The 24,610-nt window shown below is 41.9% G+C and overlaps 2 protein-coding genes across 2 annotated transcripts; both read left to right on the top strand.

Annotated features, from left to right (window-relative positions):
* The first annotated feature begins 20,013 nt into the window (after positions 1-20,013).
* Positions 20,014-21,137, top strand: LOC147434641 (uncharacterized). The gene is made up of 2 exons (XM_086489998.1): positions 20,014-20,790; positions 20,904-21,137. Exons 1-2 carry the CDS (start codon positions 20,313-20,315, stop codon positions 21,056-21,058), a joined length of 633 nt encoding a protein of 210 aa, XP_086346124.1. The 5' UTR covers positions 20,014-20,312; the 3' UTR covers positions 21,059-21,137.
* Positions 21,138-21,156: 19 nt separating this feature from the next.
* Positions 21,157-21,681, top strand: LOC147434642 (myricetin 3-O-rhamnosyltransferase UGT77B2-like). Its single transcript, XM_086489659.1, has one exon. The coding sequence runs from the start codon at positions 21,157-21,159 to the stop codon at positions 21,679-21,681; it is 525 nt and encodes a 174-aa protein (XP_086345785.1).
* The last annotated feature ends 2,929 nt before the right edge of the window (positions 21,682-24,610 follow it).

The following is a 24,610-nucleotide window of genomic DNA, read 5'->3' on the forward strand; positions in this document are numbered from 1 at the left end:
AAGTGATAGCTTTACCTTTCTAAGTCTAGCTCAACTTTCCCTTGATGACACCACGACTACCATGCCTACCCCAATGATGGGCATGCCAAAAAACACGCCATGGACCTCATTTGTTAGTAAAGCACCACTACATGGTAGCTCAATGCCTGCAATAGTACCGACAAGTGTGTGCCAATCGTATACACCTACAGGTCCTCGTACTCATGTGGCCCCTACCCCTCCCATTATTTCAATAACCTATGCTCCACAACCACAACACCCAAGCTCTTATTTCCATGGGACCATGCCGGCTAGCATTAGCATGTCACATTGGACGTCTGCTATGCCTAGGGCCACACATATGAACTTTGGGCCACCACATGGCACAACACCGTACCAAACTTGGAACCCAAGGACTTCCTATATGCCAAGCCCAATGTCAATACCTACTCCACATGTAGTCTCTGGAGCGCCTTCACCCACGGTGCCTGCTCACTTAGGTGACTTGGAAACATTTGCTCAAGCTATCGATCAATCTATTGCCGAGAATATGCGTAACATGCCTGATAGAGAGCCTAGAGGTAAGGCAGTACAAATAGCCAAGCTCACATAAAAATTTAGTGGAGATGGGGATGTGAGAAAGCATATCGAAGTTTTTGAACAAATGTGCGATTCTCTAGGAGAACACAATGACTTGCATAAGAGTAATGCTTGAAGCCTAAACTTAAGTGGAAAGACTGGGGATTGGTATAGAACCCTAAGGGTGTAAGAAAAAACAATTTATCCTACTCTTAGGAGACTGTTCTTAAAAGAATACATACGAGAGGGAGTACTTTGGGGTGTTGCATCTCAGTTCCACAAAGCCCAACGAGAGGAAGGAGAGTCGGTGAGAGACTTTATTAGTCGCTTGAAGCATTTAAATTCTTGTTGTAATCCAAATGAGCGCTTCAATAATAATCAACTGCTTGATAGATTCATTGGGGGATTACGACATGAGGATATCTACAATGGCCTAGTCATTAGAGGTATCACCACTTGGGAACCAGTCACTACCAATGCGATCCAATTGGAGGATAATTTAATGATTCAAGGAGAAAGAGTGTCCATTGAGCCTAAATCTACTAGCTCGCAAGCATCAGGGCATCAACCAATGACCCAAAAGCCTATTGCTAAGGAGCCAAAGATATCCGAGATGACTTTAGCAGATCTCACCAAGGCCATTCAAGAGAGTCTTAGAGACAATCGTGCTCCACAAAACTATCATATGTATCCGCATAGTACTAGTGAATGCCCTACTTTTAGAGTAAAATTTAATGGGAATTGCAATGCCTGTGGGAGGTATGGTCATCAAACTAAGGATTGCATAATATTTAAGCGCGTGATAGCCAATAGACTAACCTTAGCATGGACAGACACACCTTGAGTGCTTGGATTGATGTTGGCCCCACCTCTTGAAAAAACGTCACAACACATGGTCCCTAGGGCCCAAAATGTTGTTCAAACAACACCCTTACCACCTCCAGTGCTAGGACCGCAAGCACCACATTCGAGAATCACTTCTGTGAATCAAGTGGGTTGTGAGTCATCTATTGCTTGTTTGGAAGGCTGTGAGGAAGATATAGACCCTAATATTGCCTATGGGATGTACGGGCTTGAAGAAAGTCCACAATACTACATGGAGGACTATTGGGGACAAGTCAAACCTGTCTATCAAGTAGCTTCTCTTGCTGCAAGAGGCCAAAATATCAATTACACTGCCAAGAGACCACCTCTTTAATGCTATGAGTGTGGAGGTCCACATCGTGTGGCCGAGTGTCCTATTAGGCTACAAAAGAATGCTACACTAATGCAAACCAATCAAGCGAGCACATCAACAATGTTGATACTCATGTGTAATCGATGTGGCATAGATCATTTGATTGCCCAATGTTCGAATAATCCAAATGCACCAAAGATCACGCCATTAAACTTGATTGAGGCTATCGAGGAACCATCACAAAGTACACTTGTGGTACCAATAAACGTACTTACACGATCGATGCTCCAAAAACAAAATTATATTCTTGAAGAAAGAGACACGACATCAATTGTGCACTCTCAGAAGAAGAAGAAAACACGAAGGAACAGATCACAAAAAGCAGCGAAGTCAGACCCCAGTTCAAAGACCAACATAGGGACTGGTGATAACCCCGTATATATGAACGATGCTGAAGGGGATTCTAATTCAGGTGAAACGATGGAGACCAAAACGACCACTAAGAAAGAAACCAACAAGGAATATCGGCATGAGCCACAATGGCCAGGATCCAAGAAGAAGATAGGAACTTATCCAAACCCTATAGAGGAGATCGAGTGAGTCAAGCAATTGATGAGTTTTGTAGAAGATACGCAAAGGGATCTAGAACCAGCACCTATGCAGATCCAGATAACAGACACATTGTTTCCTACACAACAACAACCTCACCAAGTCCATAGACCTTTAGCCATACCTAGTGTCATCTAAGAAGAAAGTGACTTAAAGTCATGGGAAAGTGGGCGTACTCACTTCTTATTGGAAAGAATATTTATAAAGGGACTACCTAACCCTATCGAAGAAATGGATATCCCATCTTTCCCACGTCAAGGGACTGAAGCCCAAAAGATGCCGTTAAACATTGCCAAATTGATGGATTTCATGGCTTCAGAAGTTAGAACCACCATCATGTCCAAACTATATATAGACCCTGAGCTATTCTTATCTCTTCGAGCTTTCCTCAATGGAGAACTGAAGGTCGGGGCTACCACAATTTGCACAGATGGATGGAGCTAGGGAGATGCCAACAGAGAAGGAACACTCAGATCCACAACCCCACCTAGATGAGAACCATGTTGTAGAAATACCTGTTAACAAGTTGGGACAATACTTTGAGGGTGATGAATCCAATACAACCATACCAATCACTACCAAGGGATTAATTGTGAAGGGAATCCTTGATGGTGGCGCTAGGGTTAGCATTGTGACTAAAAATTGATGGGAAACTATGGGAAGACCTCATAGTAGTAAAGATGGCCAATGGGTCTATTGTTAAACCTATTGGGATGCTAGAAGATCTCAAGATCAAGGTCTTTGGACATAAAATTGTTCATAATTTCCTAATGTGTCACCGTATCTTGCCAATTGTGGTACACACTCTAATTTCACACTAACCCCTTGCTAATTTCACTAATTTTTGCTAACCTACTAATTTGCTATGAAGGATTGGAGCATTCAACCATTCAATTGATCTTCAATGGAAAGGTATTCTCAACCTCCTTAGAATCTAAAGATGTGTAGAATTGTGTAGAGATCCCACCATGATGCAATGTAATGTTGATACTATGTTGGATTGAAAAAGTTTTGATTGTTCGTTTTCATGCCGTCGTAATGCCGAAATTTTTAACATTTGATGGCGTATGAATTTGACAAGTTAAATTGTTGATTGGTGAATGTGCGTTGCTAATTGGGTGCCTAATTGAGTTAATTGCATGCTTGGATGGTCAATTACAAGTGCGTGTGCACTAAAATAAAGTGTGTGTGCATTCTAATTGAGTGTGTGTATGCCTAATTTTAGGTGTGTGTGCCCTATTTTGCGCATGTTTGTGCACCTAAAAATCAATGTGTGCTTAATGATGTTTCAATTGTGATGATTGATTTGTGTTGTGCTCATGCCCAACTAATGATTTGTGAAGTCACATTGCAAATTTGACAAGTTTAACCCTTTACTGTGGGCACCTAAAGATTGGTAAAAACTGTCAATTTTATTAGTATGTGTGTGCCTAAAAAGTGTTTAAATTGCATGATTGATTCAATTTTCGATTGCATGATTGATGTGTGTACTGGTTAATTGCTGCATTTTTGTGCTCAAAACAGGGATTTACACACTCCAATTGTGTCAATTTTTGACCTAATTTTGCCGGTTTAATTGCCTAGTCTTGATTTTATTTATGAAATTGTTTGGCAATTGAATTGATGTGATTATATTTGGCTGCACTAATCCCCTATGTGTGGAGAATTTTTAGATTTTTATTGGGTATTTTTCGGATAATTTTTGTATTAATTTTTGGTTAATTCCATAAAAAATTGATATTTTGCAATCTTTACGAGCTGTTTTGATTGTGTGTTTGTGGCTTAATTTCGAGCGCATTTGGGCCTTCGTTCGTCAAATTTTGAGCGTTGTACTATTTTCGAGGGTAGGGATGATGATTTGGTTGAATTTGGCATTTTTGGTAAAAACTGCTATTTTTGGTATTCTTGTGTGTGTTGAAATTGTTCGATTGTGATTGTCGATGATTTTCTAAGATTCCTAGAATTTTCTAGGAATTGTTTGGACTTTTGTGGTGATTTTTGGGATTTTCGGGTGAATTTTAGCGATTTCGGCTTATTTTTGGCATTTTTAGACGTTTGGAAATAATAAAACGACCGGTTCGAGTTGCGAAGCCCAGGCCTTTGGCGCATAAAATTCTCCACAGCGGATAGATCTTTACGGTCTATTGGGATAATTTTCGCCTACGTTAAAATTCTCTTCTTCTTCCCTTTCCGTGTGAACACACCCACTCTCTCTCTCTCTCTCTCTTCTCTTACTCTCTCTCTTACCTTGCAAAAGCACGATTATTTGCTCTCTCTCTCTCTCTCTCTCTCTCTCTCTCTCTCTCTCTCTCTCTCTCTCTCTCTCTCTCTAAGTCCATCTCCCCCTTTTCCACAATTCACGATTATTTAGACTCTCTCACTAACTCCTTCTCTCTTCCCACTCCAACTCACTCTCTCTCCTCGCTACATGCCAAACCCCGCCCGCTTGTCCCGCTGTCAGTACGCGCGGACGGAAACACACACACACCCCCTGACTCTCTCTCTCCTTTGCACGTGTAATCGGACCGCCTTCTCCTTGTATCTCCGCAATCAGCGTCGACAGATGCAACCCACGTGCAGTCTCTCTTAAGTCTCTCTCTTCCGCTATCTTCCACACACACACACACACATGCGTGAACGCACTCCTACACACACGCACACTTCATTAACCTACAAGAAGACTCACAAAAGAAAAAAAAAGTGGGGACCTCTCTTTTCATATTGTCTTCTTTTTCTCTTTTCCTAGCTGCCTTCTTCTCTAACTTTGTCTTTTCCCTTTTTTGTGTCATTGACTTTTGTATTTTATTCATTTTATTTTGTTTCTTTTCAATTTCATTTTAATCTTTAAAAATTCATTAAAAAATAAAAAATTCACAGATAAATCACAAAAATTGTAAAAAATCAAAAAACCGATTAAAAAAAACTAATAAACCATAAAAATTCATTAAACCTTCAAAAATTTCATAAAACTAGTAAATTCACAAAAAAATTAAAAAATATCAAAAAAATTCATACAAAATCAGAACTCTTCCAAAAACATCGTAAAAATCATGAAATTACCAAAAAATTTAGAAAATTCAAAATTTCATAAAAAATTAATAAAAATAAAAAGAAAGTTGTCGAAAAAGCTAGAAAGAGACAAAAAAGTAAAAAAAAAGCAAAGCCGAAAGAGCCGCGTATCGAGCAAACAACACAAAAGCGAACAAGTAAACAAAACGAAGCCGAGAAAATTACACAGCACGAAGCGACCCAGATTAGCAAAAAAACGCCCAAAAAAGCGAGCAAAAAGACCAACTCGAAGTAGTAGAGCAGCAGACAAAATTCAAAATTTGGCATGCTAGAAATTGGCTAGTGCAAGCAATTGCATTGCAAAATAGCTACTAATTGGACGAATAGGGTCAGAACTCACATGTGATTGCAGATTAGGCTAGTATAAGCAAGAGAAATTTTGCTAATCAATACCAAAATCTGCTAGGAAACAATTTTTACAGAACAAGCCGACATGGACTCAAATCGAGCCGAGAATTCAAGTACAACAGAGCAAGCTAGTAGTAGTGGCAACACATGTACAACTGCAACAGAGCATATTTTATAGCTATATGGTTACAATGGAGATAAAGTTTTATATGCAGATTCAAAAGGCCATAGATACTTGATGAGCAACAAAAGCAGCACAGGAGTGTGTACCTTCACAGTCCCAGAAGGTGAGACTAAACCAGAGCCAAACAATTTTGAACTCTTACACTGAAGCAGGCTATGGTGATCACCCTAGGAAGGGGGGAGCTCTAAATCCATCAAGCTCAGCTTATGTACCAGGAAATGCTACACCAGTTAGAAGCCCTAGAGCCTTTAACCAACAAACTCCTTCAAAGCAGAAACTATTGAAAGATCATATGCTTGTTGGAAGTTTCCAATTGACCCAAATTCCATCAGAGTCTACAGACAAATGCTTCTGTGAAGATCATCACGGACAAAAGTTTCAACTGATCTTCACAACTCAAAGTGAAAAGCCAACAAATCCCATAGTGTTCAAACAGCTACATGTGACCAAGCTCACGTATGCATATCAAGATGCACATTGTAAAACGAATATCAACAAGATTCATGACCTTGTACAAACCCATACAGAGGGCCCGACTGAAGTCAAAGACTATCTGAAGATGATGCAAAGCCTCAAGTTGCTAGAACAGGTGACAAAAAGGTCAAAATCAAAGAAAGCTAAAGTTTAGAAGGCTACACAAAGGTCACCACCAAAATATCCACAGAAGAGACAGATTCTACCAAAAAGTACATTGGATCTTTTAAGGTCAAAGGTTACTCAGATGCAGGCGGACAATTCTCAACAATTGCAAACAAAAAGTACAATATTACAACCAATGGAGTCAACATCGATTGAATCAGGTGGTCACAGCAAAGAAAATGCAAATAAAGCTCAACCAAAGGTTGCTGCCACAACAAAAGCAGTCAATTCAAACACAAATCCTGAGACAATCAAGTGCAACATTGTTGGTGAAAACGAAGAAAAACTTCCAAGCAAAGTAAAGCTAGATTTTGAGCTAGACAAGAACCTTTTGTGTTTTTGCACTTGAAAAAAATGTGGTCAACCACAGTTGGAAGATGCTCCAAAATTTGTGAGCATATTTAGAAACAAACAAGCAGAATGCTGGGGAATCATCTCCATCACCGTTGAAGTAACTTCACAGATCATCATAGCTCAATTCCATGTGATCACAACAAAGAATATGCCAGACGACATCATAATGGGAATGCCAGTGGCCCAGAAGATGTCAAAGATACAGAATGTAAACATGATGCAGTCTTCAAAGACAACAAAGAATGAAGACAACAAAGAATGTAAACATGATGCAGTCTTCAAAGACAACAAAGAATGAAGACCAACAATGGTCCCCTGCGGACGATAGCACAAAGTCCTCAAGCACAGTTAGAATGGAGACTGATGCCAAAGCAAAGCTTATTGAAGATGATTCATCTCCATCGAACAGAAATCAGAAGAGCTTAAAGCAAATCAGGCAATAGCAAGTGCTGATCAAACAGAGAAAAAAGCAACCACGAAAGCTATTGAGCAGGGAATGTCACCAAGGCCAGAGGTAAAGAAGACCAAGGTTGTGGTCAACTAGGAAGAAAGAGGAAGTCCAAAAATCCAGACATTGCCAATCGAATCAACTGATGAAAGTCAGATTGGAAATCATAGTCTCAAGCTACCCTCCAACGAGACACAATTAGATCAAGATGAGACCATGGCAAAAGGTGGACAAAGATCTTCAATAGAACAACAACGAGAATAGCTATAGTTCTCAGCAGTACAAACGGAGCAAGTGTCAGATGCAATGCTCTACTGGATAAAGAAGCAAAGTACGATATGGTTGCAGAAAACATAAAACATCCAAAACATTCTTGAGATTACTCAGAGCAAGCCAGGTAACAGAGAAATCGTGGGTAAGGCTACAGGTCAAGAAGAAATGGTTGCTACCCTTGGCATCCAGAATCATGAAGAGCAGGTAAAGTTTGAGGTGAAACCTTCAAAAGACATGCATGCAGATGTCATCATTGGACATCAGTGGTGGTTAGACCAACACAAGGCCTACAAAGAAGATACAATGTTGATACTCTCGTTTCCAAGAGGTAGCAAACAACATTTACAAGGGTACCATTAATGCTAGATTAAGAGTTGCAGAAGTCACAAGAATTGAAGACAAATCTTGCAGACAAAGGTAAAGCTAAAGTGGACCTTCCATCTATTAGCACAAAAGGAGTGACATCACATGCCTCTACATCAAAGAACCCTCATGGATCAGCTTCTTCAAGCAAGATAGGATTTCAAAATTTCAAGTCAAGTGCTGACCCGACTGAAACCTCTAAGGAGACACCTAGAAAAGCAAAGATATATCAGCCAAAGTACTCAAGAAAGCAAAGAAAAGTCAAGAAAGTGTTTGTTCCAAGAAATTTAGTCAAATTCAATGATCCGGTTTGGATTAAAGACGGGAAATCAACACAGAAAGACACACACATGGGATGGATAGCATCACAATGGAGCTTAAAACAACAGGAGTACTATGGAGGTAATAGACATATATGGGTACCAAATCCGGAGGTTAGAGCATATGAAGTAGCATCAAGACCCTCCCAAGAAAGAAGGCCCACAAGGTATCAATCTCGACAATATCCTAGGATACCTAAGAAGTAGGTATACAACAGAACAACATTGAAAGATGCTAAAGTCGACCAAAACTCTCAAGAGGATACAGAAACAAGATGGATCTCAAAGAATCTTCCTCGTAGACAAGGATTCTACACAAGATACACAAAGATTTGGCTACCAGTCAACCATAAGCCAAAGGCAACTACACCATACCTGCATGAAGATCTCAAGAGCTCAATAGAACCTAGAGCTCAACAAAGTCAACAATGGAGATACAAAGTTTATCAATAGATTTGGATTCCTAAGTCTTCCAATGCTCCTAGTCAAAGCCAAATGCCGACAGTGAACAGAGGCCTACAACAACATCAAAGTTTCCTATCAACATGCCTAATTGGAGAATTGAACAGATAATTAATGGAGCCTTCACAATCAAAGAAGGACAACCCAACCAACATGAATGGAGATTCAAAGATGATAAACCAGGTATGGCAAAAGAAACCTTCAATGCCAACTTGGCCCTTCACTAATCCTCTTTTTGAGGATTCAAGCTTACTTTTACCTGAAGATATATTTGTAGTAAGCATAAGAATGTAAAAAGTCATCGCCAAGGTACAAAAAACACTCTTTGGCATAGTCAGAGTCGGGCTGCTAAGCCATAAAATGAGCAAAGCATTAGTCCCAAAGCTTCAAGTCATATTAAACTCTGTGCTAAGAGTCGTAGTTATTAGGCTTATGCTCAGGCTGGAAGAGTTGAGTATATCTAAGTCATGTCTCTCATGTTGGATGGGATGAGCATAAGAGTCAAAGTCTATTAACTTATAATTGGTGGAGTGTCGTAGAGTCCAACACTCACGCACAATGAACAGTAAGATGAGAGCACATATCCTCGACAACGAAAACCATTCTTAAAGAGCTTGCAAAGCCATGTCATATTCTTTTATAGCTACACCATCTTTTTGAAGAACCCCTCAAAATCTTTATTGCACAATGTATTGTTTTCCATGCATTTTTGTGTATGCATAAATAGGATGTCCCATCATTGGGCATATGCATTAGACACTCTTTTTTGCTTCCACCTATGCACCTTGAGTGGACTACAACAGGCAACAAACCAATGTCATGCTAACCAACAAAGCCATCCAATAAGTCACTACTGAGCCAATAGGAAGCTTGGGGACTGCCCAACGCTCCCCATCGCTTGATGTTGACCTTGATGTTAAAGCCATTACAAGTGATGGCAAAGAACTTGGGGCACGACAACCGACAACCGTAATACAAAATTCAATGGAGTCACTACTGAGAGAATAGAAAGCTTTGGGATTGCCCAACGCTCCCCATCGCTTAGTGTTGACCTTGATGTTAAATCCATTACAGGCGGTGGCAAAACATTTGGGGCATGATAAACAACAAAAGAAAGACAAGTCATGCGATAAGTCACTACTACACGAAGAGGAAGCTTGGGGACTGCCCAACGCTCTCCATTGCTTGGTGTTGACCTGGATGTTAAATCCATTACAAGCGACCGCAAAGACCTCGGGGAATGATAACCACAACAAAAAGACAAAATTCAGTGAAGTCAATACTGAGCGAATAGGAAGCTTGGGAATTATTGCCCAATGCTCCCTATAATGAAGACCATGGTGATGTGATTACAAAAATACAGTTAAGTCACTATTGGGCGAATAGGAAGCTTGGGGATTGCCCAATGTTCCCTATCACTTGGTGTTGACCTTGCTCTTAAAGTCATTACATACGACAGTTGAGTCAATACAGGGCAAATAGGAAGCTTGGGGATGGCCCAACACTTCCTATCACAGGGTACTGACCTTGGGGTTAAAATCATTACATGCGACAATGGAGTCAACACCGAGCGAATAGGAGACTTGGTGACTGCTCAACGCTCCCTATCGCTTGGTGCTGACCTTGGCAGATTGGCGTTGGCCCAATACACTTCCATAGATATCACATTTTTTAATTCCATATCTATCAGTGAATAATCCCTTGAGTACTTTATTAATATTTTCCATGCTAATAAGTACCCCAATAATGCGCGTATCCCAAAGGTACTTTTTTTCCACTGGGTTTTTTTCCTTTGGTCATCCAAGTATTAGACCCTAATTTAGAACCTCATCATTCTACTTCTCTTGTACATACTTTTCATAAATAAACAGTTGCCTCATCATTATGTTGTTACAACGGATAAATGCAACATTATCTCTCACTTCAGACCTATTCGTACCAATGAAGGTGCTGCAACAGATTGAACCTCATCAACAAATTCAATGACAAATGAAGACAATAAACCCATCAACAACCAATCAAAACCTTCCACCGCCTCCAGGGACACTTTTCAACAATGCCCGAGGACGGGCACTAAAATTGGAAGGGGGAATGGTTAACTGAGTCAAGGTCAGTTAACAGAAGCTACTAAAGACCGAAGATGTACGGATGCACATCAAGGATGAATACAAAGAAGTAGCAAAGATTGGAATTACACATTTTTCACATTTTTTCAAAATGGTCACGTATTATAAATTCCCAAATTATTTTAAGCCATTGTAATATTTTAATGTGTTATGGGCTCAATGGGAGTTCCAAGCTGTAAAGAACAAGTCAGTTAGTGTGCCTAGATAGCAGATTTAGTAAGTGGTGGAGCCCTGAAGGCCTTGGGCGCCCGGACATTGCATATTTTTACCCTAGGTATATAAGGCAGTGTGTAAAAGAAATTAGTGTTCTCAAACTCATTTGTTGAGAGCACTCTTTGGTGAGAGCTCTTGAGGTGTGTGGCTATGGAGTCCTTCAGCTTCTCCTTGCTCATGAGACTTGGTTAACACTAATCAATGATTCGTTCTCTTTCACTATGTCTCTCTCATGCTTCTTATGATTGCCTATGATGCTTAGATTAACTAGATCTTAACTAATTAGTGGTTAATCCCTCTCTAATCTTGTGCGATTTCCCTCTCTTGCTTGTGTGTGCATGTAGGTTTGATTGAAGTGTGGTGCTCGATAGATCTATGTGTGTGTGCTTGCAATTAGTGTGTTGCATGATAGGATTAGTGTTGTGTGCATTTTGCCATTGTAGTGTGTTGATTGGGTTGATTGGAGGTGAAGAGAGGTGGATGTGGAGATTGCCCATCATTGTGGCTTAGCTCCTCCATAGGCCGAGAAGCTCACCTCATAGAGTTAACCATTCGTGTTGCCATGATTAGCTCACTAATCATGTGAGTGTTTCCATGCCCTAGCCAGGTAGCTCATCCCTTCAGATTGATAATTTTGTTGGTCATTGGAGCTATTGCAACGATGGAACCCCCAACAGAGAGATGTTATATTTATGAATTCATTGCCAAGTATTTATGGGAGAAGTAAAATGTAAGCATGAAGCATGGTCTATGTTTGATGGCCCCCTGTTTTCTTTCACCTCTTTGTTTGAGGTCTCTTTTTGTGCTTTTAGTGCTGCCAAACTTTATGCTGGTTACTAGAGTACCACAAAAAAGAATTACAATATAGAAGCATTCAACTACTACAATCAAAAAGTTCCTTTACAAATAGACTCAACATCTTGCAGATGGAGGGTGCTTGCCAATGCATGGAGATATCATGAGTCAAGGTGCATGATGACTACACTCATTGTAAGTGTGTGAAGGAATGGATCGTAGGCGTGCATGTGTGCAACGGAGAGGGAGAGAGAGAGAGAGAGAGAGAGAGAGAGAGAGAGAGAGAGAGAGAGAGAGAGAGAGAGAGAGAGAGAGAGAGAGAGAGAGAGAGAGAGCACGACACAGGGATGTGGGGTGGAGCTACCAAATCTTATTGTATGAGCACAATGTGAGAATAAGTGAGAGCTCCTTATTCTTTGTATGTATAAAGAATAAGGAGATAAATGTGCACGGCCGGTGGACACTGGCTGGAGGACACGAACAAAGCACGGTGAGGCACACCGCCTTTACCTAACATTCTCCCACTAAAGCTTGTGTGCCGATAAGTGGCAAGAAGACTAGCCTACAACTAGTATATACAACAGGTGAGAGAAGACGGCTCTCAACCTATGCCCATTGGCCTACTCTAAACACGTGAGTGAATTTGTAACCACTCTAGTGTAGATGAAACATGCATACCACTAGGACTAGAGCCACATTGACACTCCTGATGGAGGTATCAAGTGACAACCTGCATGGCTCTACAATGCACAATGCCACTGTCAATTCTCACACACTTGACAACTCCCATTGCAAATGCACCAACCTCATAAGGAAGATCAGGTCTCGAGACCAAAAGGTTAGACATGAGAGACCTGAAAGCCGATGAAACATGCACTATGTGTGTCAACCTATCCCTGTCAGCAACTTCAATGCCATATGCATCCTCACCAGGAACCTCCTGACTATGCATCACCATGTCATCATCGTTTGGCAAAGGCATATCTGCTGAGAATGACTGCAAAATTAAAAAATCAACACCACTACAATCACACACAGCTGTTTGAAGGACACTCTCACCCTCAAACGTATTAGATGCATCATAGAACAATGCATCGGTCTCTAGCTCAACTGATGTCACCTCAATTGATGACTGACAAAGCTATGCATCCCCAGAGATACCATTGTCTGCGTGAACGTCACCACAAGACAAATGCACAATCTGCTCTCCATGCAGCACAAGTTGTGCATCCCCAGAGATACCACTGTTTGCGTGAACGTCACCATAAGACAAATGCACAATTTGCTCTCCATGCAGCACATCCGCAAAAGAGACGTGAAAATACATAGAGACTACATGAACTCGTGTGTCAAAAATATGCAAAGGGTATATCAGACCACCCCTAGCACCTTTAGCTATCACCAGTGATCCCCTATGCATTTGCAATGACCGCTCTCCAAGCAGTACACAATGTCCACTACTCTATAACTAACGCATTGAAATGAGACTCTGGTTGAATCCTGGTACATAACGTACATCTTGTAGCGTAAGCAATGCACCACTAGGTAAAGACATTCATACATCTCCCCAACAACCTCTATGTCATGTGATGAACCATCAGCAAACTGCCCACAACCTAGTCTCCTACTAGAGACAAATCATGACACCACGTGAAAAACTACATGCTTATCTAGTAGAAAACGCATTGACAATGTGCTATCCCAAGACACAAAGTAGTCTAAAGGCAAGCTAAACTCAAAAGTGACATGTCCGTCACATGCATACTCTTTAGCATCTGTCCTCATAGTAGCACCATACATCTACCTCTTCCGTTACCTCATATGCTTGAAGCAATGATGCCTAATATGCCCATCGTGGCCGCAGTGCCAACATGTCAGTCGCGATCGTGAGCGAGAACCGCCTCTAACTTGAAGTGTCTCCATATCCATGCCAAAACTATGACAAACAATGTTCGAGATCACAAGACTCTCCCACCAAAGAGAAAACCACTGTCTCAAGCAAAAAAGGTGAGCAAACGGTCAAGCTCACTAGCCTCTGCATTAGGCATACATATATGGAAAAATTTTGGTAGAGTCTCCTCTGTATAACTGGAGAAAAATACTCAACCGGTAAATCGCAATGGAGACAACCACAAATGCCCAAATGGCCAATCCGGGAATGTACTTGTCCGGAATCACCTCACAAAGTCATACAAAGAGCCAAACTGATCTAGCCAAAGTATCACTCAATGGCACCACAAATGACATACATATGTGAGTGAAAAACTGCTGCCAAAATGTGTCAATGAATGAACAATGTGCCAGAAAACCGTAGTATACACAACCTGTGTAAAAGTGGGAGTCAAAATTCAACCACTATCAATGCTCAAAAGCATGTTCAAACGCATCAAAACTGGCACTCACATATGCCTAAAAGCAACTCCACAATCTGCAACTCTACAAGCATAACAACCTGGGAAACCTATGACTAGCAAAGTCTGTAGCCACACAAGCATACATAATCTTCACTCCTACGAGAGTGGGTACAAGAACACTAAAATGTGTCCAAATTGACAAAACCTATCAAAAGTGAGAGTGAACACTCGATCACTGTCAAAGTGGAAGTCTAGCTCGACCACTAAACCATCATAGAGCAAACTGTGAATATACATAAACCATAACACTACTCAATGTCAATGAGTAGAAATGCCCAAATGTCTCCATATTCTCACATACAATGGAAATCCGCACTCAACGTACATAAACGGAGTGACCACGCATAAGCAAGTGCCAAAGAGTTGCAATCCGGAAACTTGATCAATGCGAAAACAATGCTCTCAAGAGAGCTCACAGGCACTTGAAAGGGCTCGCCAAAATGCATGTACACTGGGAATCAACCATGTGTCATCACCATATCCAAACCTTCTGTAAAAACCATGAATCCAAGTACAAAATCACTGTCAAAGTATCCTATGAAAACATGTGAAAGAAGCTCCACATGTGTGCTCCAAAAAACCGTGTCTCTCAAGAGACCGCTTCGATGGTGTGTAAATGCCTCCGTGGCTCTTTGCCCAAATCTACCAAAAACCCTCAAACCACAAGCTCTGTACAAACTAAAATTGCATCTTCAGCTCAAAATTTATGCACCTACTTCGAGCACCTGCCGTGCTTCCAAAAGTGCATCAAACTCGCACACTATGCGAAAACAGATAACCTGCAATTTCTGTATACAGTCAGTCTGAGCTGAATATCAACAAAATGGTGAGGAATTTGCGAGCTATTGCCTCAAAGCTTGGAATCTTTGTGAGAATGCAATGGGAGCTATTGCCTCAAAGGAACCCAATTCACCCCCCCTCCCCCTCCTGAACCAATTTCACCCCCTCTTGAACACAAAAGGAAAAGGGTCTTTGAGGATGCAGGATCCTCCCATTCAAAAATAAAAGTAGACTTTTTTGAGACAAATTAGATTATTCCACAAAAGTTATGTACATTTTTGTTCATTTTTTCCATATGGATAGATACCTTTGGTGGTTCATAATTTTGTACTTAAAAATTTAATACCAACTATTCGATTCTTAACCGTGTACCATGGTGTCATTTAGATTTAGTACCACATAAATAATGATCATAACAAGGTAGAAAAGACAGGTACATTTGCAAAATGTAATGATTACAACATGAGCTCCACTTTTGTCAAGTCCTTGTAAGTGGATCAAATGCAACTCTTTCTGGGGAGATACATGTGATGCATGAGGTTGAATTCTCCATCCTTGTGCTCACAACAATGCCATCCACTTTGAATCTATACTCATGAGATGTTTCATCAAGAAATTCAAGAGATTCTTTGACATCTTGTAGTCTCCAATTTTTTGCTACTATAAGGCTTCTAGGCTCATTGAATGGATGGACTATATCCTTTGATTCAAACTCTTGACAATTCTCCTCAGAGTCGAGAGAAACCCAACTACCTAGCTTGTTTCCCCATATCCTATAGTTATAGCCCAGAACTAATGATTGATGACATAGTTGGTATGAGATAGACATAGAGTTTGGGCTTACTCTAATATTGATATTATTGCCAATATGGAAAGTTTCTATGGTATCCGAGCCTTCTCCAAGTACAATATCCAGCTCAGTCATAGTTAGCCTTCTATTAAACCACATCGTCCTTGTCCTCTTAAATATCCATTGTTTTGAAACATGCCACAAAGACATGTATAGGCAAGAACCATTGAACCTTAATCCTTCTTGAAATCTTACTCGAAGACATAACTTTAAGGATATCTTCTTTGATTTTGGATTTGAAGCTTGACATGGTACATGCATCAGGGGCTTCCCAATCAAGTGGTTTTATGGTGGAAATGGGCAACTCATGTAGTTCTCCATGTGCACCTTCTCTTGATGGAACCATGTATATTGCAAAATAGAAAAACAATTGTTTTGTAAAAGGAAGGTGCCCTGTTAGCATACATAACATCTGCAATCCCCTTATGAATTTCTTTGAATGTGCCACTTAGGCTCTCCATGGGCTGCCACTCCACAGTTGTTTATGGAAAGATAACTAAAATAAAAGCAAAAAATAAGAGCGAACAATGGAAAAATGTTAAATTCATTGTATCAAATAGATGAGCTTTTGTATTTCTTACAACAAGAATGGAGCATGGGATGTTTATCCAAGTTTAGCACCATGTCCTTGGCCATATAGACATGTTGAACTTTAGCTAGCCAGCTATTGTTGGTCACTTTGAAGGCAAGATACGACCTTTCCAATGGTTTTTTACTTTATCTTGCTTGGTTCTCTTGACCTTGTGCATAGTTTTGCATAAAGGAAGCATTGTTACCCAATATTTTACACGAAAAGACATGTCTTTCCAAACACCATCCTCTCTATAGCTAACATTATGAAAGTCACAAGAAGTAAAGAAGAGTGAAAATACAATGACGGAAAGAAGCAAAGCTCTGACAAAATGGAGGGAAAGTGAAAAAAGTAGACATTTAGAAAACTTGTAGGTGATTTGTCACCTTGGTTTCAGAGCCTTCAAAGAGAGGTTTCATATCTTCTGGCAATGAATTTGTGAAATATAAAATAGAATAAAAGGTATAACCCCAGTACTTTGAGCCCCAAACTTAATGGGCTTAATCGCCAAAATCACCTAAATATAGCAATTTAAGCCAAAGAACCAAGACGTTTTGCCGTTCTTCACCAAAATAGGACCATGAAGACCCAAGATAGAGGAGACATGAGTGCCATACTTTTGTATACATATCAAATGACTGTTGGACTATTCCTTAATCTTTAGACTAACAAACATCCCTTTCCTAGCAGTTTTTGGTCCTAATGCTTCACTTATGCACTTAAGATGTTTTGAAAGGATTTTGAGATTGGGGAGACCTAATGGGTAGCGAAAAACTTTTTGGGTAGCCAAGTCTCCCTGCCCAAGCTTGGACATGGCTTGAGCTCTTACCAATGCGATCCATCAAAGGCTAGGAACCAATAAACTATGGACATCCGTTGTCAAAAATCCCGGATTTAAAAAATAAAAAAAATTGGTGTGTAACGCTTGCCCGCCCATCCCCAAAAACGATGGCAGGCAAGATCTCAGTGTGCAAGCAGCCCCACTATGCAAGTGATTCTCTTGACTGCTTCAACACCATATATCAACAACCTTTCACATTGTGAGCGCCCTACTTTTGGGTTTGGGATTCTTGTGGCCAATAATTTTGTGCAAGAGAAGCTCCCACATGGGATTACATCCTTGTTGCATTCAAGTTTTGGAGAAGCCGATCAGAGCACAGAAAACCATCTATGACCCTGTGGTGTTAGAAATTGAGAGATCTTGTTTAGTTTAGTAGAAGCACTCTACACCATCTCATAGCTCATAATAGAGGCTATCAACCAAAACCCTATTAAGCTAGAATAGACAACTCGAGCACACATTCGAAAGTTGGTTCAAAAACTATAGACCGAATCCTTGAAAAGCGTTAAAGTGTCTATAACTTTCTCGTCCACACTTTGATCAATGAGCCATAAAAATAGCCTTCAAGAGCACTTTGAGCACTACATAATCAACCCATAAACCTGTTCTTTGGAAATTTTCAAGCATGTGAGCTCACAGGCATCAAAAACTCAATTTATGATCGCAAAAATCCACATTAAGTATACATACACGTTTACTTTTGCCTACATATGTGCCCAATCACTGCAGAAATAATACATATAATTCAAGCAAGCATAAATTTCTACCCTTTGCCCTTTTCCCCATCATGGAAGTGAAGCAACACAACACCAGTGCCTACTGTTTGAAAGAATAGGGGGGCCTTCAAAGCCTAACACCCACTCAAGAAAGGAAGAGTCTAATATCATGCTCGTTTGAACTCAGCCTAAGGCCCATGTCACACACAAGTGACCACCATGTTTAACATAGCCTTACTTAGGAAGATGCCCTCTAGGGTTGTCCAGCCTACCAAGTCACAGTAGGAGGATGGATGGTCCTCACCAAGATTGTAAAAAAATTTAAAAATAAACTTTACATCATCATTGATCAAGTGTATGAGCACAACTCTGGACGAGAGCTCAGACGAGAGCTCGATGATGGAGGTGTCGCCCATAGTGAGGGTGCTATTTGACATGAGATGGTAGCCAAGCTGGAGTAGATAATTGTGATCACCATTGTGTGTGATAGAGAAAGTCCATGGACCTCTTGTATTTGGCCAGTTCATGTTGTCAATATGGACTCGTCAAACATGACCCTAAGGCCTTACTAGGCCACAAAAGTTTGTCATCATTAACTTGCCATGCGTCACAAAGGTTAAGGTTGGTGTCACATTGGGGTATCTTAAGAGACTTTTTCTATTTGTCCACCAATCCCACATAGTGCCCATACAACACCCTTGTCACATTGGGCCACTGTCTCTGTCTTCACGGCGGAGCTGGGAAACCAAGCTCAATGGCCAACTTTTGCCAAAAGTGTGCGAGCTTCCTTGCTTGCCCGATATTAGCCCAAGCTTCAACCTACAATCTCATTGGAAGGAGGCGCGTTTTCCACTTTTTCAAGAATGGCCCAAAGTAATACCAGGTCCTCGAGCAACCTCGTGACTATTTGACACCTTCTTTTCGAGGAGGGATCACGGGTTTGACTATTTGTTCGCTTCATTAGGGGGGTCACTTGGTGTTCACTTTGGGTTTCGTCGTTGATCGTGCAACAGGGAATAAATCATGTCATCCACCGCTCTTGAGAATCATTGATCCCCCCTGAAAAGTGGGGTGTCAATTAGTCAATATGGTCATTGTCATTGGTGGCCATGGCACTGCCTCAACACTATATGGCACGGGAACCTTCAAATGGGTTCAAGGGTGGGTGAATATGGTGAGCCGCGTGCATTGTTGGCCGTGCGATCGGGCGGTCCGAATTTACAAATTTGCGTGACCCAAATTTACAAAATTGGACGGCCCAAATTTACAAAACTGTCTCGAAGTTACAAATCTTCCCGCATTTACATACGTGGAATTGAAATGCCATATACTTCAATGAACACATGCGGGCGTGGTGGTTAGAGCACATACACCGCACGGGGGAGGTCGTGGGTTCGAGGCTCAAGGTGCGGACCCAAATTTACGTAATGGTCCGAATTTATGTGCTGGCGTGAATTTACTTTTCGCTCCGAATTTACAAAAACACATCCGACGGCTCGCATGACCCTCACCGTTCATCCCATTTGAAAACCCCCGTGCCAAATAGTGTGGAGGATGGCACTGGGCAGGGTCAAAACTCAAAACATAAAAGTCTAAACTCGAAAGGCAAGCAAGTACTTCTGCAACTTGGCTATTTCCACAACGTGCTATGTGCATGAGTCATGACCACTGCCCTTTGCAGCCTCGTCACTTTCTTACATGGGGTCAATGAGGGGGGATCTAAGGCCCAAATTTGGGGTTGCGAAGCGGCTTTGATCTCAGCCGTCCGATCTTTGGTGAACTAGAGGGTGAATAAAGGTAGGTATTAAGCTAGACTTACGGAGGCGTAGAGCTCTCTCGGTTTCAAGGATTTCAACAGCGAATTGAATCCCCCAAGATGTCTGAAGTTGGCTCCTACAAAATCGCAGCCTTTTCTTTCCTTGAAGGTGCGACCTGCTTCTGATTTTTCATAGCATTCCCTCGCACTCCCCCCACTGTCACATGGTGCGACTCTGCCCTAGGCATAATCTCAATGTGCTACAGTGCTAGCCTCTCGTAGTGTCAAAATGCAAGTTCTTAGGGTAATGGGACCAACTTTAGGCCACCTAAGGTCCTAATATAGGCTGTGGTGACTCCTCCTTCACCTTCCTCAACCTTTGCAACAAGCACCTATGGTGACGACTCCTGCTCATTCCACTGCTAGAGCAAGGGCACATCAGTCCCATGCTCAGCCTCGCCTCCCACCTTGCCGCACTGGGCTGCACCGTCACATTCCTCACCGCGGAAAAGTTGCCTCTCATGGCAGCTGCTACCTCCCATCCGCTTAATGTGGCTAATGATGTACCAAATGCACAGCATTGCATCGCCAATGCAGATGGAGCATCACACGTGCCCTTTGCCACTAATTTACACTTTAAAACTCTGCCTTACACTGGACAGCCATCCTCCCTTACAGAAGATAGCTCTCGCTTTGACATCCTCAAGCAGACATTGGCAGGACTTGATGAAAGGCAGAGAATGGTGGAGATTGTGGTGCAAGAGTCAAAGCTTTCGGAATCTCCCATAGCCTGTATCATCTGTGACATCCTTTTGTGTAGCTGGGTGATGCCGCTCGCCAAGCGACAAGCGATCCTCCCTGTTGTTCATGTGGCATGCTCTCTGACCAACTTCTACATCAAATATCTGATGCGGAGAGAGAGAAGTAAGCCTCTTCTTGATCCTTGTCCATTTGGTAGCTTGTCCAAACTTGAAGCGTTGTAGAGTCCTGTTGCTTTTTCGCCCAACTGGGCCTCTTCATTGTAAGCTACATTGCAGGTGAAGAAGCAGAGACACTGAGGCTATCTGTTGGCCTGTCACCACAAAACAAGGCATCACCAATGAGTAAAGAGCAAAAGATAAGCTTTGAAGAAGTTAATCGCGTCTTACGGGATGCCAGATACATTTTGAGCAGGCTTCTTATGCTCTGGTGAATTCTTGTGAAGGCTTGAAAACTGAGGCTCTTGACGAGCTAGCTGCATCGCCAGAGCTCAAGATTTGGCTCATCGGGCCTTGCTTTCCGACATCGGAGATGGATGAAGCAGGGACGAATGGGTTGGGATCCGACATGGTGAAGAAGGCAGGGTGTCCATTCAATGAGGATGCAAACTGCTTATCATGGCTAGATAGACAGGACAAGGGCTCTGTCTTGTTTGTGTCGTTTGGGAGTGGGGCGAGCCCAGATGCAGAGCAAGTGCAAGAGTTGGCTATGGGGATTGAAGCAAGTGGATGCAAATTCCTGTGGGTTGCTAGATCAGATGTGCTAATGCCATCGAAAGATTTTCTCGAGCGCACGTGCGATAAAGGGATGTGCGTACCGTGGGCACCGCAGCGGAGGGTGTTGCAACACAATGCAGTCGGGGGCTTTTTGACACATTGTGGATTGAATTCAACAATGGAGAGCATACTGTTTGGTATGCCAATGCTATGTTTGCCTCTGCATGGAGACCAGTTTTTGAATGCACATTGGAAGGTGGGCTTTGCGATTAGGTCCTCCCGACACAGTGGTGCCAAGTGCCATGGTGGAGGTGTGTGTGCGCGGGCTTATGAGCAGTAACATTGAGGCGCGCATGCACATTGGGGCTCTGCAGAGGAAGGCTCATAGCGCCTGGCTTGCTTCTCCAAACTCCATTAGCTCCTTCGTGCAGGAAGTCGGCTTGCAATTGTAGCTCTTCATTTTTTAGCTAGTTGTAGGGTAAAGGGGCCAATAAAAAACCACCCCCCAAAGAAAGGACAATGACACCCCCAATAATAAGACAAAACTCAACCAACTTTGTGCAATTCAAAAGAATGCTCAACGTTCATCTTTTTTGAAATGCAACCTTTTCATTGGGCAATGGATGACTTTAACCCTTGTTGGCACCCATGTCTTTCTTTTGGGGTTGGTGTGTCTTCTTTTTCACACCCATTTTTGTTACACAGGAATGCATAAATGGATTTATAACTTTCGGCTCCGATCATCAAAAAAGTTGAGATCAATTTTTTCGTAAAGCTCTCGACGAAGCGAATCAAATGAGCTACTGACTAGTTATAATTGAGTTCGGAGATCGGAGATCTAAGCTCCCTCTCTTAGGTGGCCTTAAGTTGGGGGTTTTACCCTAGGTGAAACATTGCTATTGTGCGCTTGTATTTCGGGTCCTTCATACAATAGTTGTGCCCGTGCACATCTCTCTCTCTCTCTCTCTCTCTCTCTCTCTCTAGATGTTGAGTTCAAGCATGGATAGAGCTTTGAGGTCTTTTGCGATTGCTAGTCGACATTAGAAGTTCCGTTCTTTGTGTATGTATGCGTGCCGTGCGAGAGAGAGAGAGAGAGAGAGAGAGAGAGAGAGAGAGAGAGAGAGAGAGAGAGTCTACACTCTGAAGTGATGGCACATTTGCCCACCCTTGTGCATAACTTTCTGTTGAGTGATTTAGATGGATCTATTGACACATGGTCACTATCTCATTGGGACTCACTTATGCTCCCTATAGACGAGGAGGGCTTGGGGATTATTGATCTAAACTTGCCTTGCTAGCCAAGCTCATGGTATGCAGATTGTTTCTTGGGGTTGAGCCTTGGAAATGATTGCTAAACCATGCTTTGCATGTGCTTCTCCTCGTTTTGGGCCTATGGGTAGTGTTGGACCTTGTCACCTTACCATCAGATTCATCTTTATAGGCGCTCCTTTGTCGCCACACTAACTCTGGGGACTTTTTTGTTTGGCACAGCATGCATTGGCCATCATGCAATCACATCATATTAATTTTTCAAGGTGTGGTCATTAGTGGTTGGATGCTCATTGGCAGATTGCTAGAGTGGTGGACTCTTTGCAAAAGCGCTCTTCAATCGACCCTAATTTCACTATAGAGAAGACATCGCTCTGAAGATTATGATATGGCACAGAAGGCCTTTGGTTGGATTGGACTAGGATCTTGGTGAGCGTTTGTGGTCTTCTTAAAGGCGGATGGGGCTCCTCTTTAATTTTTTGAGTACATTATCTCCCTTGGGAGGAGACTTATCTTGCAGAAACGACACATGCCTCATCGTCCATGTTTATCAAAGTTATGAGTGTGGAGAGGGACTCTTGCATGCCCGTCTCCGCCCAATCATACTCCTCTACTAGGCTACCTAACCTACCTTTAGGCGACCCCTTGATAACTCATGCGTAGTGGCCTTGCGAGGATTGTGTCCCCCTTGTCCTAGCATTACTCCCCCTTGAAGGAGAGTTTTCATCTGCAAGAACATCAATGTTTACTCTAATTTAATCCTGCATTAGGTGAATGGATATACTTGATAATTAGCAATGCTGGTACTCATATGGGGAACTATTTTCTTGTAACAAATATGGGGAACTATTTTCTTGTAACAAAAACCAAAGTGAATGATTGCAATCCATATCTTTGTAAGAGACCATTCCTTGGGCCAAGAGGACCCTATTTTTCATACTAGTAGTGGAGCCTACCTCAAGCAAGATGCACAACGTGAGCAAACTAATTGCTCCTACTGGTTAATTAATTTCAAAGCCTATCTCAAGCGAAAGGCTCTAACTGAGAAAATATATTACTTTTATTTCTCTACTAATAAATTGGAGTCTATGTCAAGAGAGATGCTCTAACTTTTTTCTCTCAATTCACTACTACATTAGAGTTTATCTCAAGCAAGATGCTCTAATCGAGCAAAACTTGCTCACTCTTCTCAAGCAATTTCTTTTGGGAATTGGAATGCTTTTTGCTAATGTAGATCAAGGAGCAATCGATGAGCATTTCGACATGCTTGTGACACATAACAAAAGGTTGACATCAAGTGTCTAAGCTCATGGGTACATATACCTTCCACATTTGAAGTAAAGCCCAAAATTGGTGTTGTTCTTTGTAGAGAAGAAGAGCCATTTGTGGAGTTGTTGGAGTAAAGGCTAGTTGGCCGCTCACCTGTTACTAACCCTACACACTAACTCTCTCTTACTCAGTGCCGTTCATATATATACGAATAAAGGAACCTCCCACACTCTTCTTCTTCTCTTGAGTGTGGTCTCCCAGTCTATGTGTCGTCTCTTCTTGATCCCCTTTGTGCACTCATGCATGGACACATCATCCTTCAACTAGTATCAGAGCTTGGGTGCGTTCCTGACATCGTCCCCCTCCCCTCGCATGCGCGATAGTCTCAAACTCAATTTTAGGAGAACAAGGCCGACACTAGCGTGTAGACGGCGGCACTGCCTGCTATTATAGAGAGAGAGCTCTTGACTGCGTTGATCGGCAGAGCAGAGCAGAGAAACACACACTGATGGGGGCTTTTCACAAGCCAAGCTCCCATACCCCTCTTCTCTCGTCCCCACCCCATGAAAACCCCCTCTTAGGGAGGGAGTGATAAAAGGCATTGAAAAAAGTAAGAAAAAAATAAAGTATGATTATGTAAATATATAAGAAAGGTAAAATAGGCCACCTCATGCCTGCGGGGTAGCCCATCCCCACCTTGCCTCCTTTTTTCTTCAATGTTGTCCCGCCGT

The sequence above is a fragment of the Adiantum capillus-veneris genome, chromosome 19, assembly GCF_014529385.1.
Source record: "Adiantum capillus-veneris isolate H3 chromosome 19, ASM1452938v2, whole genome shotgun sequence".
NCBI lineage: Eukaryota > Viridiplantae > Streptophyta > Polypodiopsida > Polypodiales > Pteridaceae > Adiantum > Adiantum capillus-veneris.